This window comes from Chionomys nivalis, chromosome 18 (genome assembly GCF_950005125.1).
Source record: "Chionomys nivalis chromosome 18, mChiNiv1.1, whole genome shotgun sequence".
Lineage (NCBI taxonomy): Eukaryota > Metazoa > Chordata > Mammalia > Rodentia > Cricetidae > Chionomys > Chionomys nivalis.
The window spans coordinates 34,694,753-34,711,275 of record NC_080103.1 but is presented as its reverse complement, the minus strand read 5'-3'; the positions used below and the strand labels follow the sequence as shown (position 1 = coordinate 34,711,275).

Below are 16,523 nucleotides of genomic sequence, written 5' to 3'. Positions count from 1 at the left end.
TCCCCAGCCCTATTAAAGTAACATAAGCTCTCAACAGCTTGTCAACCCACACTTTCTATAAAACTTCCTTTACAATGTGTACAAAAATCTAAAACCCCAAAGACACAATGCTAATCAAGTAGGAAAAGGACAGATTTGTCTCAAAATACTTCTTCAATTTACTTCTCATTCCCAATATGCATTCTCTCAGTTTAAGTGGCTGCGGTTTCCAAAACACTTCCTACACAGAATCACACACACACACACACACACACACACACACACACACCCTCAGAACCTGAGCCAGGACAGTAGTAAATATGTTTTATTTGACATAGCGTTTTAAAAATACTTGAATTCTTATGAGGTTTTTTATATATATATATCTTTATTACATATACAGTGTTCTGCTTGTATGTATACTTGCAGGCCAGAAGAGGGCACTAGATATCATTACAGACGGTTGTGAGCCACCCTGTGGTTGCTGGGAATTGAACTCAGGACCTCTGGAAGAGCAGCCAGTGCTCTTAACCTCTGAGCCATCTCTCCAGCCCCTCTTATGAGGTTTTGACGAAAATGGAGTACACTCTCCAGCAATCTTGGTGCTTAGAACGGGTCCACATCAGTCCCCCGCAGTGTCTTCAGAGACCCCAAGCAGAAGTGACTGAGCTGTCCTTGTGACCCACTCCTGGTCACTCTGCAGTTTCTCCCTCCACGGGCCGTTCTCTGCTCATGCTGTATCCTGTCATCATTACTATTATTTACTTTGGTTTGTTTTCTGGGTTTTGTTTTGTTTTTACAGGGTCCCACTAGCTCTGGCTGTCCTGGAACTCACTATGTAGACAGGATGGCTATGAACTCACAGAGCTCCATCTGCTTCTGCCTCCCAGGTGCTGGGATTCGAGGTGAGTGTGAGCCCGGCTATCTGCTCCTGGCTGAACTCGCTCACGCTACTTCCAGATACACACCTTTCTGCCTGCACTCTCCTCCAGCTTTAACCATTCACAGTGTAGCATACTGTAACATAAAGCAGCTGTTATGAAAATTGGTTCTCGTTGTTTCATACTGTGACCAGACATGCTTCTTAGGCATGGAGTAAGGGAAATAATCTTGCATTGCTGGTGGGAGTGCAAACTTGTACAGTCACTTTAGATTTCAGCATGGCAATTTCTCAGAAAATTAGGAAACAACCTACAAGATCCAGCAACACCACTATTGGGTATATACCCAAAGGATGCTCAATCATACCACAAGGACATGTGCTCAACTATGTTCACAGCAGCATTATTTGTCATAGCCAGAATCTGGAAATAACCTAAATGTCCCTGAACTGAAGAATAAATAAGGAAAATGTGGTGTATTTACACAATGGAGTACTACACAGTGAAAAAAATGATGACATCTTGAAATATGAGAGCAAATGGATGGATCTAGAAAACACCATATTGAGTGAGGTAACCCAGACCCAGAAAGACAAACATAATATGTACTTACTCATAAGTGGCTTTTAGACATAAAGCAAGAAAAACCAGCCTACAATTCACAACCCCAGAAAACCTAGACAACAAAGAGGACCCTAAGAGAGACATACATGGATCTATGCTAAATAGGAAGTAGAAAAAGACAAGATCTTCTGAGTAAATTGGGAGCATGGGGATCACAGGAGAGGGTATAAGGGTAGAGGAAGGAAGAAGGGAAGAGAGCAGAGAAAGACATACAGCTCAATAAAAACAAAAGGAAAGAACCCAACGAAGTTTATGGGAGGTAGTCAAATGAGTCTCAGAGTTACATATTAAAGTAAGGAAGCCTGCAGTCCTCTAAGCATACTGGTTAAGTTTCTGCCTTGGTAGAGAAGTCACTAACAAACCAAAAGAGCCAGAGACCTATGTGGAATTAGATTACTGTATTAAGAAGCTGAACAACATCTGGGAGAGGCGCCACAGGCCATTCACCCCAGCATTCAGGAGTTCAAGGTCATCTTCAGCCACACAGCAGGGTCAAGGACCAAACTAAGGGAGACCCTGTCTCAGAAACCAAATCAAAACAAAGACAGGATCCTCTCTCTCAAACAGACAAAAAGGAATTGTTTCCTATTTCTATACCACACTTCTAAGCTTGGTTACCCTCAGGAGATATCTCAGCAACTGAATCATGCTAACGAGTTAGGTCGGATCTGTGTCTGAGGCATTTCTACACGCCCCCGAGATGCTTTGTCTGTGAACCATGTCATGTCTTTACATATGGAAGTTTTTCAGTTAAACTCAGCATAGATGTAGAAATGCTTACGTCTTGGCAACACTCACCCTGCAGTAATCCAACGTAGCCACATATTCATAGGATCCCAGCGACAGCTCCGGCTTCTCATAGTGGTCCACTCGCCTTCCAATGTGGTCCAGATGTTGGAAATAGAATGGAGGGACTAAGGAAAGCAAACCAGGGCAGAAAATCCTTTGTTTTCACAAGCACACAACCCAAGAAATTCTCAGATTTTATTATAGCAGAAAGGAGTTAGGATCAGGAACACAAGTTGTTCTCAGTATCATTGTGAGCACATGTCTTAGCGACATGTGAAAAATGAGTTTTCTCTTTTAAAGTCACTGACTTTTTGACTCTTGTATATGTTGTAAGTCTTTATAATTTTGTCTTTTAATTATGTTTATAACAGTTTTGCCACACATAAGCCTTGATTTTTTTATAGTCAAGTCAATCTGCCTGCAATGCTATCTATAGAACTACATAACTTTATACATACTTTTCATCAGTGTTGATTGCTTTATTACTATTTCTCAGCATAATGTATTACTACATTGTAATCAGGAAATATTTTATCTATATAGAAAACCACAGACCACAATATTTGCATTCATGTAACCGGAATAAGAGCTTTGTTAAAAACCTCTCGATCATAAACAAGCTATTGATAGCAAAGGACATTTATAATTTTGGGAATCCCAGAGAAAAGTGTCGCCATTTCCAAACTAACACACCCAAGTACCTGCCTCCACTAACTCACCTCTCCTCTATAAATTGTTTTCTATTTGGATTTTTAACATAGCTGACGGAGACTAATGCTGACTATCTGGATTATCGTATCCACTATGATCTTTATTACACCTTAATTAAGAAATGTCCTTAGCCCTAGGCTTTCACACGCTGATCTGCTAGCAGCCGGCCCTCCTCATGTAGAAGATTACTGTATTAGGGAAAGACTGCACCCGAAAGATCTCAGTGGAAGTCTAATTTGATTCAAATGTCTCGGGAGGTTACTTCTAGCGAAGTTCTGGAAGTCACCCAAAGGCAGAGCAAGAGTTATGACTCACGCGCTCCACACTTGGACAAATAAGGCTCGGAGTCTCTGCTCAAAAGAGCTCCTGTTGCCTGGTGATTCTGTTAGGAGTATGTGGGAAAGCTACCAATGCTTTAAAGTATTTTGCTAAGAACAGCATCCCCCTCTGTAAAAACCACAAAAGCAGTACCTTTTGGTTTGAAACCAACACTTAGGAGTCTTTATGTTCAGCTGTGAACATGCAAATTATAACAGGATTATTTTTCTAAAGTCAGATTTTCAAAAACCCAGAAGTTTCAGAGTCTATGTCCTTATCATCTCATGACTATTTCTTTTAGGAGTGAACTCTATAAAGTTTATATTTACATATTTGACCCTGAACTTGGCGAATTCAACATCTTGAAAAGATTACAGAAGGTGAAGATGACAGTCTCTGTCAGTAAAGTCAAATAAACCAGGAGCCATGATAGGGACTGGTTACGTGTGTCACGCAGATTTCTGGGCTGTCTGCCCTACAGTATGTGGAATGGTAATTTCTCTACAGCATAATGTAAAATTCATTTACACATCTACATATAATGGGATTTTTCAAATAAATTGTACATGCTCATTAACATTTAATATTATCCTGTCACCTATTCTCAATCAAACTCGAGTCACACCATAAATTATGTTCTGCCACAGAATCTGTTTCTCTCCTGGTTTTTGTGTGTGTGTGTGTGTGTGTGTGTGTGCGTCTGTGTGTGTGTGTTCACCTCAGGTGGTATTCCTCAGGAGCCGTCCACCTTGTTACTTGAGACAGATCTTTCACTGGGACTTGGAGCTTGACCATTTGGCTAGGCTGGCCAGCCAGGGAGCCATAGGGAGTCTCCCTTTCCAACCCCACAGCACCAGGCTCTGATTGTTTCTCATGTGGGTGCTGAGGACCAAACTCAGGCCCTCGTGTTTGTGGACAAGTGCTTTATCCATTGGCTCTCTGTGTAGTGGCCTCCCTCACAGTCTAACATCAACATTAGCGGATTTACAAGAGGATGAAACGAAAATCACACCCAAAAGGCATCATCACATGCCCCTTCCTCCTGAAAATTCAACATTTATATCAGAAGGGGAAAGCCCTTGGTTATATGAGCTTTTCCGAAATACCATGAATTCAAGAGCAACCCCAGGCCATGGGGCACTGTGGAAAGAGACACAACTCCACCATTACGTGCTTCAGTTTCATGCAGAGCGATAGCACAATTTCCATGTGGGGCTCCTGCAACTACGTACGGATAACAGGGACCTAGCTCCATTAGTAACGGCTTCTGTTTAGGGACTACAAGTAGTGCCACCCAGAAAAGAAAAAAGCTGTCTTCCTTAAGCTAAGGTGTCAAATATTTGTTTTTAAGTAAAAAGCGTCTACAAAGTGCTCTTTTTTTTTTTAAATAGTTTTTTTAATGTTTATTTATTTAGTATACAATACTCTGTCTGTGTGTATGCCTTCAGGCCAGAAGAAGGCACCAGACCCCATTACAGATGGTTGTGAGCCACCATGTGGTTGCTGGGAATTGAACTCAGGACCTTTGGAAGAGGAGGCAATGCTCTTAACCTCTGAGCCATCTCTCCAGCCCTACAAAGTGCTCTTAAGGGCACCATTTACCGTCATTCACACAGCTGCAAAATCCACACTGATAGCGCCTCCCGCCCTCAATGAACTGCATGAATGGGCACATGTAGGCTTTGCACCGGTTGCACCGCACTGGTCCGCTCTCGCCGTGGTTTACCAAGTACAAGGGGGTCTAGAAGAAGGAAGAAAATGAAATGAATTGGGAGCATGGAGATTCTGGGTGCTATCAAACCCTTCACTAGGACTCACTGAGAAACCCTGAGCATTTGCCAGGACCGTGAAGATTCCTCCCAGACCATCGCTGAATTCAAGGATTATGGCACAGCCCACCACACCCAGACAAAGATTCACTTAGATGTATATATCACTTACAAACATATCTCCTTTATAAGCACATATTAACACCTGCATATCGATGTCAATGTGTGTATGCAGCGTTACCTGTTCGTGTGTGTGAAAAGAGAATAAATTAAATATAGAAATGTAAATAGTTCACTAAGCTTGTGTGAAAATGTTCCCGATGCCCATGGCATGCACCCTGCTAATCTGTGCACACTCCAAACACAGTAAGATGGCTCTTGTAAGGGTCTAGTGTGTATGGCAGCATGTTGTTCGTGTAGCTTACAAATGACTTCTTCTAACATGAAACTATTTGGCCTGGAGAGACGACTCGGGGGTTAAGAGCACTTTGCTCTAGAGGACCCAGGTTTAGTTCCTAGTGCCACCATGGTTGTTCACAACCATCCATAACTCCAGTTCCAGGGGCTCTGATGCCCTCTTTTGAGCTCCATGGGCACCAAGCACACTTAGGGTACACATACATACATGTAGACAAAGCCCTCACACATAAAATAAAGTGAATCTGTTTAATAAAGCATTTGCAAAAACGAAACTATTTGAAAAATATGCAAGAATGGCCACTTATTTAAGGCTGGAGGCTGATTATACTTTTTGTTACTTCATTAAATGACAAAACTTCATAGTAGTACCCTTAGTGTGACTGGCCATGTTTGACAGACTGGGAAAAAAAAATACTTGATTCAGATGCATCTTTCTCATCAACACAACGTAGAAAGCCAAACTAGATTGAAAGCAAAGAGGCCCAGCATCAGGACTCTCCTTGTCTCTTAATGTCCCAGCTTCTGTAATAAAACCACAAAGACCCTTCTTGCTTTCATAAACCTGTTTAAAAGAAAACACCTTCAGAAATCCCTGAGAACTGATGAGTTGCTCATGTCAATTAAAGATTTTAAAGATAAAGTTATAAGTAAAGAAGATACTTTTTATGGAGGCCTGAAGAGCAGGGGACCATCAGGTGGGGTGAGGGACCATCAAGTGGGGTGAGGGAGCATCAGGTGGGGTGAGGGAGCATCAGGTGGGGGACCATCAGGTAGGGTGGGGGACCATCAGGTGGGGTAGGGGACCATCAGGTGGGGTGGGGGAGCATCAGGTGGGGTGGGGGACCATCAGGTGGGGTGGGGGAGCATCAGGTGGGGTGAGGGATCATCAGGCCAGTGTCTCCCAGAGGTTTAGCAAACCCAGTCCCGGGGTTTGCCTTTGTCAGATGTTCAGAGTGAAAGCTGAAAGGGGTTTCAGAAATGGGCTGTGAGGTCTCAGAACAGTGAAGAGGAGGAAAGGTGGGAGGGGAGGAGGAGTTGTTGAGACAAGGATTAATGTGAGCATGCAGAGACATGTTCTTGGCACAGACGGCTGGGGAAACGGAGCTGCCATTGTTTCTATCCAGAACAACTTTATCTCTCTAAAAAGCACTTAGCACATGAAAAACTGTCTTTAATGGGAGGGTTAGAGCTGGGTAGTATGAAATGTACTTGGGTTTCTGAAGGCCAACTTCTTAGTTACTGCAAAATGTTCTCATAAAAATGACCTAGAGGACAGAAAATCTACCTTCCGGGAGACTTTAATGTGGCTATGAACTAGTGGTTAAAAGCTGAGAGGCATTTTTAAGCATCTAGGGATTTGCTTCAAACTGCACATGGATGTACACAGTAGTGTTTTTATACATATGTCTAAAAGACATAAACTGGCCCGAGTTTGCTTTTTTTTTTAGCTAGTAGCAATAAAACATGATCTAGGGGCCCGCATGAGCGGGAAGATACAGTCACCAAACAAAAGGCCCAGGACAATAACTAGAGAGTCAGGAGAGCGAGAACTGGAGGCAGAGCAAATGGCATTGGCCAGGCCACTGCTTCTGGGGCCTGTGTTTACTCTCTGAGACCAGACAACACTTTCTGAAGCTAAACAAGGAAGGATTGTGTAATTTGCCTTGACCATGGCCAAATTCTACTTTTTTCAGCCTTTTGTTTCCAAAGACTTCAAAGACTACAATCAGTTCCCTGAAGTGCTTTAGAAACAAATACGATACAATTATTTGCCAGACAAATCAGTGGAAATGGAAGGTAGTTTGCCTTTATTTTCAGGATTATAATTTGCCCAAAGGCAGACCAGGCAGGCCTAAAACGTCTGGGAACTATCACCAATCACCACGTAGGCATTCCAGTCCTGGGAGACCGCTAACTCCCAGAATCAGCATGGATGTCTAGCAATAAGAGGCAGTCCAGTCAAGACTCTCACTTGGCTATTACAAACACTTACGTTTTCCTGTGTTCTCTCCTTGGGATGATAAGAAAGGTCTTCAGACAACCAGGGTGGCGGCAGCAAAGAATCTTAAAAGCTTTTTAACTGTTTATGTTTTATTCAGGGGCGATGGGGAAAGGTTTGAAAGTGACACTATCTTGTTTAATCTCTCAGGCTGTGTTGAAAACCGTCAGGGTTTATTCTCTTCCCGTGTGTCGCACCGATCGGCTCCACAGTCATGTGCATAAGCTCAGAAAGACCTAAGCTGCCTTTTCTTCTATGCTTAACTGTAGTGAATATGCACTTGTAAGTGAAACTCCTTCTTCTCCAAGACTGGCTAAAGCTGCTCACTTTCCTTACCAAGGGCGCTCACCGTGTCTCACCTGCCCCAGCTTCTAAGCGTGCTTTCATTTTTGACCTCTGTACACTCCTGTTCACGCTGTATTTTTTCTGACTATTGTTAGTTCTGTTACCATGTTGCGTGAATTTATCAATATGTAAGCAGGTGACAGGGACACGGAAGATGGAAAAGGACAAAGATGATTTTGGAATCTCCTATTTGGGGATTATCAGGGGTGTGGTAAATAGCATACTGATACTATTTGTCATTTAAATGTTTTAATTGAAAAAAATCTATTTTTATGTGTAAGTAAAATTATCAGTCAGAGTGGCCAAAGGGGTCCTATAGACCACGCAAACATCACAGGCTCCTGCCAAGTCCATTGGTTCCTCTCCACAGTCTAATGGGTGGCCCTATATCAAACATGTCGAGATCAAACTGGTGCCCAACTACACAGTCCATAGACTGGAGTTCATAAGACCAGAGTTCAAAAAGGAGATGTGAGACCAGCCACAGACTATATCTTCAAAACAAAATCAGATATTCAAGAGGATGAATCCCATCCACACCCTCTAAGATCTTTAGGCTGTGGGGTTTGTTACGAACACTGTACTTACAAAGCACAGAACAAGGGTACGAGCTTGTGATCCGGCAGGAGGAAGACCATGGGAAAAGGAGGCTACATCTAAGGCAAGCCTTGCTTACACAGGTCATGTCTCAACAAAATAAAACTCCAGACAGTTGAGTTTTGCTGTAGATTTTCTGTCCTAGGACAGCAAGGAGTAACCTACTAAGCCAAAACCGTAAAGTTGTTTTTATAGACTATATCCAGTAGGTGGCACTGTGGGACTACAATTGAAAACAACGTTCTCCTGGGTCGTGCCCAAGATAACAATTGCAACCACTTGTATAATTTTAGAAACAGCCAAACTTAGAGCAGCTAGTACCTCATAAAATTAATAAATATAAAGTTTACTAAAATTTGCTAACTATTCTAAAACAAATTCATAAAAGACAGGCATATATCTATACACACATATACATAAACACATTTTGTAGATATTAAAGCAATTACCAAATTTATTGAGGTAGTAGGAAAAGCTGTATTTTAAATGTTGTTAATATTCTGCCAACTTCTCCTTGACTCTACATAGGAAAGCAGAAATATTGCTGGGTCTGACGGGCAGCCACCAGCACAGCGGGCCACATCAAAGTGGCCTAAAAGCAAAAGGACTCAGGAAGCCAGCGCCCACTCCCACAGCGGCTCCCACCTCCTGCTCTGTACCCTGGCAATCAAGAGACAGAGCAGGCAGAGCCCAGTGCTGAGTCATGGCCCCGGGCAGCACTGTGATGGAGAGAAGATGCAGCCACGGCCAAGAGGGAAGTGCAGCAAGGATGCTGATGCTGGTCGAGGCCCAGCAGCCACGCCTAGGATTAGGCAAACCCTGCCTAATGGCATCCAGGACACGGTGGGTGAGTGCCCGCCTGTCTCTTCTCATCTTTTGCATTTGCCTCACTTAGACAGTTCCTTACTTTAAATTTTCAATGTAAACATATTACATCATATCTCCCCGTCTCTTTCCTCCCGCCAATCCCTCCTGTCTCCTACCTCCAATCTTCCCAAATCCCCCTTCATTCCATCTCAGATTTATGGCCTCTTTTTCTTTACTATCATTTGTATATGTGTGTGTTGTGTATACATATATATGATATGTATACATACACAATACATATATATTTGCATTGATATAACTATAAACTACTGAGATCATTTAGGTTTGTTTGTATGTATAAAAAAAATCTGACCCCTTGGTATTGAATAACCAAGTAGGAGGGAGGCTTAACTCTGGGAAAAAATAATTCTCTTTCAAAAGTGAGACGGAAATAACATCACAATACTGTTGGAACAACATGGCTGCCTAAACAAGACCTGAATGATGACAACACCAATAAATAAGCTAACACGGAAGGGGAAAACTGCACAAGGCCCACCCCTAGGGACCTGCCTTCCTTTACAGCACAATCGTGCTTGGGAAGAGTGTGTAAGCAGGAGACCAAATGTTAGTCTCCATCCCAGAGAACGGGTGGCACACTCCCTGGGTCCTCCAGCTCCCGCGCAGCTCAGTGAACGACTTTGCTGCATTTCTGCACCCATGTAGCCTGGCAACCTGGATGTCAGATATTTCATCTTCCCTCTGAACTACTGGCCTGCCAGCGACGTCATGAATCCCTGCCACTAGGAGGGTGAATTTGGCACTGGCTGGCACAATCTCTAAATTTTTCCAACGGAGCTTTCTGACTGGTCACTGAATCCTGATCACAGACAGGCTTGTTCAGGGTTTTGGCCTGTGCCAGTATCTTCAGAAACATCTCAGAGTAGGTGTTTCTGGCTCAAGATCTCCAGTTGGGACATCACAGAGCACATGGTCACATGATCTGAAGCCAATAGACCTTTCTCTGGATGCTGTTTTGTAACAACTTCCACATTGGCCTTGAGTTTCTCCCATAAGAAGCCGCCACTGGAGAGCAGCGTCCTGGGTGATCCCCTGGCACATGGCGCCCTTGCCACAGCTGAGTCTGAGGATGACAGTGTGTTGTAGTTTGGATCCTGGCCTTCATAAACAAGGGGCAGCCGACCAACAAGCTAGCCTGAAGTCCCAGAGGCAGTCCCAAACTTTGGCTCTCAGTCCCTGCCCCTTGCAGTCTCTAAACACACCATGACTTGCCTGCCTGAAGAATATATTTCCTGAGTGATATTAAATATCACACCATATATCACCTATGTACAATTCAAAGATAACATTTATATTTTAAGAGTTTTTTTTAGTTAGCTCAACTTCATCTTGTATTTCCAATAAATTATCTCTTTGCAAGTTTGGATGATTTTACAGCGTTTCCTACTATGGCATTGCTAGAGAAAAGCTGTCTTCCACACTGAGCGAAAAGAAGAAACAAAGGCAAGGACATGGCAGCTCTTGGGTATAGTGGAGGAGAGACTTTATCATAAATAAAAAGGAGGGCATAGCCAGAGGGCAGAAACATCTGACAGAGTCCCGAGTGGACATGACCCTGAGCCATGTGAGGAGAGGGGGAGGGGAAGGGAAAGGGGAGAACAAGTGTCCACCAAAAGGGACAGCCTGGGCCAAGAGAGTAGATGAAAAGGTCAGGGAACAAAAAAAGGTTGGGTTGTATAGGGAAGGCAGCTGGGGGAAGGGCACTCCAGTCCAAGAACTGGAGAAGTTTAGGATAGGGAGTGGGGTGTGCCAGTCAGGAAGGCTCTGTAGCAGGAAGAGACTGAAGGATGCAGGGAGAATCTGGCAGCTGGTGTCCACTCTGATAGGTTAAAGGCATCTCAGTTAGCCCTTGGTCCTAGCACAGATGACCCAGGGAAAGAGAAGAAAGAAAATGAAGAAACACAGATGTTTCCAAAGAGATGGAGAGGTCGCACCTACATACACACACACACACGCCATGCACATGCACACTACATGCACACACGCGTGTGAGCACACAAACACACACACAGTGACAGACAATCCAACAGTGTAGAGAGACAAGATGGCAAACTGCCACAAAGAAAACAGTCACGCCAAGCCCAGTTCCAGTCACTTGGATCTCTGGCAGTGAGCGAAACAGCTATCTTATCCAAAAGGTCAGGGGCCTGGGGATAAGAGGCAGTCCTACCCATGGGGTAATCCCACAGCTCGCACGGCCTCAACTCCAGTTGTGCGTCTTGCTGGGACAATGAACTCTGTAACGAGACAGGCCAGTTGTGAAGAAGAGTTCTCCAGCTCAGAGGGCCGTGCCCAGCTGCCATTTTGAAAGACAAGCCCTTGTTTAAAACTGAGCTATCCTGGGCCCTGGGAACAGAGAAACATCACAAGTGCCAGAATTCGACAGCCACAGACAGGATGCAGTCCCGGTGGGATGTGGTAGAAAGCAGAGGGCCTGTGCTGACAGGCCAAACAGCGCAGGTATCAGGAGGCTTGTCCCCGGCTGTGAAGCTTCCGAGGCCTGGCAGCAGACCCCATCAAGCAGGAAAAACCCCGAGCCTCAGGCTGGGCGATGGTGGCGCACGCCTTTAATCCCAGCACTTGGGAGGCAGAGGCAGGCGGATCTCTGTGAGTTCGAGACCAGCCTGGTCTACAAGAGCTAGTTCCAGGGCAGGCTCCAAAGCCACAGAGAAACCCTGTCTCGAAAAACCAAAAAAAAAAAAAAAAAAAAAAAAAAAAAAAAAACCCGAGCCTCAGATCTGTAGGAAGGGCCTGTTACGTGGAGTGGGGCTTTCTGCAGCAGATCAAGAACTCCGAAGCTCCAGCAGATCCTTTCATGCCCAGACAGAGCCTCCCTCCAGCGGGGCGATAGAGGTGGGCTTTCACAGCGTGGAAACAGGTTAGCCTACAGACCTCAGGGCTATATAAGCCTGAACATGCTAAGTTACTCCTCAGACAGGCATCAATAACCAAGCCATGTGACTCCGCTCCAGAATGGCCACATCTGCTTTAAAGTAAACACGGGCAGCACAATCCTATCTAGCCCTCAAATGTCAGGTGGGCCTTTCGGTAGGAAGGTCACATTGAATTAAGTCTAGGAAAGTAGCTGCCTCTGGTAAGTCAGCGACTATACCTTCAAAAGGGAAAGTAATTATCAGAACACATCTAGAGAGATGGCTCGGTGGCTAAGAAGCTGCAACGCAGCTCTACAGAGGAGCCGAGTTCAGTTCCCAACACCCACATCAGGCAGCTTACACACCATCACCTGTAACTTCAGCTCCAGGGATCCAATCTTCTGGATTCTGCATTCACATGTGCAAATCCATACACAGATACACACATATGCACATAACTAAAATCAACAGTTTTAGAAATGACTATCAGCACAATTGAGGCAGTACCAAGTTCCCTGAATGGCAGCACTGGTATGGGGCTGCACCATGTAAGATAAGATTCCTGAAACAAAAAGTGTTCTGTTTGGACCGGGTTAGGCAGACAGCAGAGCGCTACATTTGCAAAGATCCCCGTTGTTCTTCTTGCCGGTAGAGATGTTAGAAACTTCGGAGTAAGCACTGAGCAAGGATTGTGCAGTTCCATTCCCTTCCGCTTCTCATAAGTCTTGGCCCACTGTAGCTGCGGGTTTTATCTCTACAGGAGAACTGTATCTTAGAGTTCAAATGCAGGCCACTTGCAGAAGACATGCTTAATTGCTACAGCACACAATGCTCCAGGGACACCTGGAGCTGATCTTAGACTTAAGTCCCTTTGAATCCAATCTGTTTCTTCCCTAATAGGACACGTGGTAGCCTCCTCTTCCTCAAACAGAAGTTGGAAGGACTGAAATAATTCATTCGAAACTGAACTGCAAATAATCTGTCCGAAACTGAACTGCCTTTGCATCTGTCTGAATTAAAAGTTGGAGAGTTCCCTTCATTCGTCTCATTTCTGCTCCGGTCATGAAAACATCTCCAAACAGCTTCCATCTGGAAAGACTTGATGGCATTATGTCAGTCCGACGGATCTGAGCACCCATCTGGTTTACTCCAAACTCTGATGCAAGAAGCTGCCATGCCTCTCCCCTGCTCTGATTTCTCTTCCTCCGCGGTGCTGTATAATCTGAGCCTGATCTTACCTTTGTACATTAGAACAGAATCTCCTCTTTGTCTGCTCCTCACTAGCAGGCCCTCAGTGCCCAGAACACCATCCAGCCCACAATGCACAAGCAGCAGCTTCTTACGGAATCAAAGCAATGGCTGGTCTGAAATCCCATTTTGAAACAAGACGATAAGCAATCAATTACCCTTCACGAAACTGGGCGCTGCTTAGAAAACTACCAGTCACATTACAGTGTTTCCTGTGTGGGTCACGGTATTTACGATCATCGAAACATTGTTATAATTGAAGATGTGATCATATAATTATGAAATTTAGTCTATAAAGGGGCATAGCAAATCACCATCTTTTTCACAATTACATCTATGGAAAATAATACATTGGAAACTTTCTCAAACTTTTTGAAACTGTGACGGGAGGTGTAGAAGAGAATGAAGAACGGCACAGGGCCGGGGGTAGGGTAGGGGTGGGAAGTTCTACTGAGGAGGAAAGCAAACTAAAAGATGAATAGGGCTGCAGGCAAGGTGGCTCAGCAGGTAAGGATACTTAGCATCAAGCCTGAAGCCCTCTGTCAATCACTGTAACACATATAAACAGGAGAGCAACTTCCAGTTCCCAAGTTGTTGACATCTGACCAACACACCCCTCTACACCCTGCCTAAGTGGGGGTTTTGTGGTTGTTGCCTTTCTTTCTTTCTTTCTTTCTTTCTTTCTTTCTTTCTTTCTTTCTTTCTTTCTTCCTTCCTTCCTTCCTTCCTTCCTTCCTTCCTTCCTTTCCTCCTCCTCCTCCACCTCCTCTTCCTCTTCTTCTTGTTTTCTCTCCAGCACTAACTTGAATAGCAACCAGCAGGTGTTATGGAGCTCGCTTTAAGGTGGCTTGTCTTAGAACCCCAGTTCCCACCAGAGAAGCTGGCCTCTAGTCTAGCCTCAGGACGTAGACGCAGCAGCCCAAGCCCCCAGACTGTAAACTACAAATTTACTTCCCCTGTACATTAAAGTATAGCAAGATGTTTTCCTTAATTCTTATTTCCCGTGAGGTCATTCTTCATCTAACAAAAACGAACAACTAGCTTTGCAAAAGAGAAAATTAGCCTGCCGCGTGTTGCTTCTAAGCTATAACAAACAGAACAGCAACACACTTTGCGCTGACAAATGTGAACTCAGCACGCTAGCACAGCTCTCTAAAGGGTACGGCCGCATTCTTCAGCTGCCAGACTCATTCACAGCATCACAAGAGTGACCCAAACTACCCAGGGATTAAGATTTAGTTTCAAAGTAACTTTAGACAATAAAGGTACCCTAATGTTTTAGCCATTGCTCTGATTTCTATTTTAGTATGTGCACTTTACTCTCCAAGTTTTCCCTTTGGTTAATATATTCAAGATGTTATAGTCAAGCTTTGGACCATACCATAGTACACATCTTCGCAGTTAATTCTGGATTTTGAAACATCTGCTTGAAGATAATTTTAGTTTTAAGTCTCCTTTTAAATTATGCAAGGAGCTAGAGAGGCCACGATGTTTTGTAGTAGTTTAATTATGAAGCACAGATACATGTAAAAGGAGCTCCGTATTTGCTCACGTGAATATCTAATAATACACGAAGTATATAAACACAGCTGTGCACAGCGGATGCTGCTCAACAGAGACTGGAAAAGTGACAGTGGCACCTGCCTTCTGGTTCTGTCATCTGTAAGGGTCAGGCTGCTTCTGCCCAGGAATGGAGGCCACGATCTGTTTTTTTTTTTTTTAAGGTTTATTTATTTATTATGTATTCTGTGTTCCTCCTGTATGTATGCCTGTAGGTCAGAAGAGGGCACCAGATCTCACTACAGACGGTTGTGAGCCACCATGTGGTTGCTGGGAATTGAACTCAGGACCTCTGGAAGAGCAGCCAGTGCTCTTAACCTCTGAGCCATCTCTCCAGCCCAGACTAAGGTCTTAACAGCAAGGCCCCAGAAGAGGCCTGGGATCACCTCCTGGTTCCTTGCCTGGTTTTCTGTTATTTGGTTGCCATACACTACAATTTGAGGAATGGAGTCAATTTTCACTGGTTCCCTAAATATCTTAATAATAAATTCTTCAGAGCCGGGCGGTGGTGGCGCACGCCTTTAATCCCAGCACTCGGGAGGCAGAGGCAGGTGGATCGCTGTGAGTTCGAGACCAGCCTGGTCTACAAGAGCTAGTTCCAGGACAGGCTCCAAAACCACAGAGAAACCCTGTCTTGAAAAAAACAAAAATAAATAAATAAATAAATAAATAAATAAATAAATTCTTCATATTTGTCTTAATGTCTGTCCTTTCTGGGTACTCTGTCTTGTTAATAAAAGAGAACGAGCTAAGTTAGTGCTCACGAATGTGAATGAGCTTATTCAAACTACATCAGTGAACTCTAAAATGATTTTTTGTTAACCACAGAGTTTACGGAAAGATAAATAAAGCTATACATGACATCTATAGTCATTCACAAGTACAAACCAAAATGGCCAGTATTTGATTCAAACTTATACTTCATTAGCAATATTTATCAACACACCCAATTATGAGTGGCTATGCTGAAAACACTAATTTAGAAGCCTAAAGAACCATAAGCTAACCACATTCCTGTGACTTAGTTGATCTCTGTCTATACAAGCCCAAGGAGATCCTACTTATTCAAAAAGACTCTATGTATGCCATCTACTGATGACTCTGGGTGATCTTGGCCTTCCAGGGGTATGAAGGGCTGGCTTCACGTTGTAAGTTCAGTTCATTCATAAACTCAGAGGGAAAAAAGAGCCCATTGTTATTAGTAAGAAAAGGGAATGCCCTTCTATGTACTTAACCAAATAAGATCCTGGCCAGCTCCTCTGAGCCCAGTGGAGCCTGAAGAACTCCCGTTTCCAACCAGAGCTCCAGCAGGATCAGCTCCTAGCCCTGCGACCTTAAACAACCTGGACCTGCAGAGCTTCATCGTAAAAGAAAAAGGAGACAAGGAAGGGGAGGAGGGGACGAGGGTGACATGGACTTTACAAGCTGTAACTCTCCTGAAAGGAGGATGGATGCGCACGGTCATCTTGACATAAACTAGGCTCTAGGGAGACAGAGTGTTTTTCCTTTGGTATGTTAAACA

The 16,523-nt window shown here is 44.0% G+C and overlaps 1 protein-coding gene across 1 annotated transcript in view; it reads right to left on the bottom strand.

Moving 5' to 3' along the window:
* Positions 1–16,523, bottom strand: part of Sec24d (SEC24 homolog D, COPII coat complex component) — an 83,419-nt gene that overhangs the window by 29,196 nt on the left and 37,700 nt on the right. Inside the window, exons 9-10 of the mRNA XM_057793339.1 lie at positions 4,905–5,043; positions 2,283–2,398 (exon numbers count right to left, since the gene is read on the bottom strand). Coding sequence (XP_057649322.1) covers positions 2,283–2,398; positions 4,905–5,043 — 255 coding nt within the window. The remainder of the gene's footprint in view (positions 1–2,282; positions 2,399–4,904; positions 5,044–16,523) is intronic.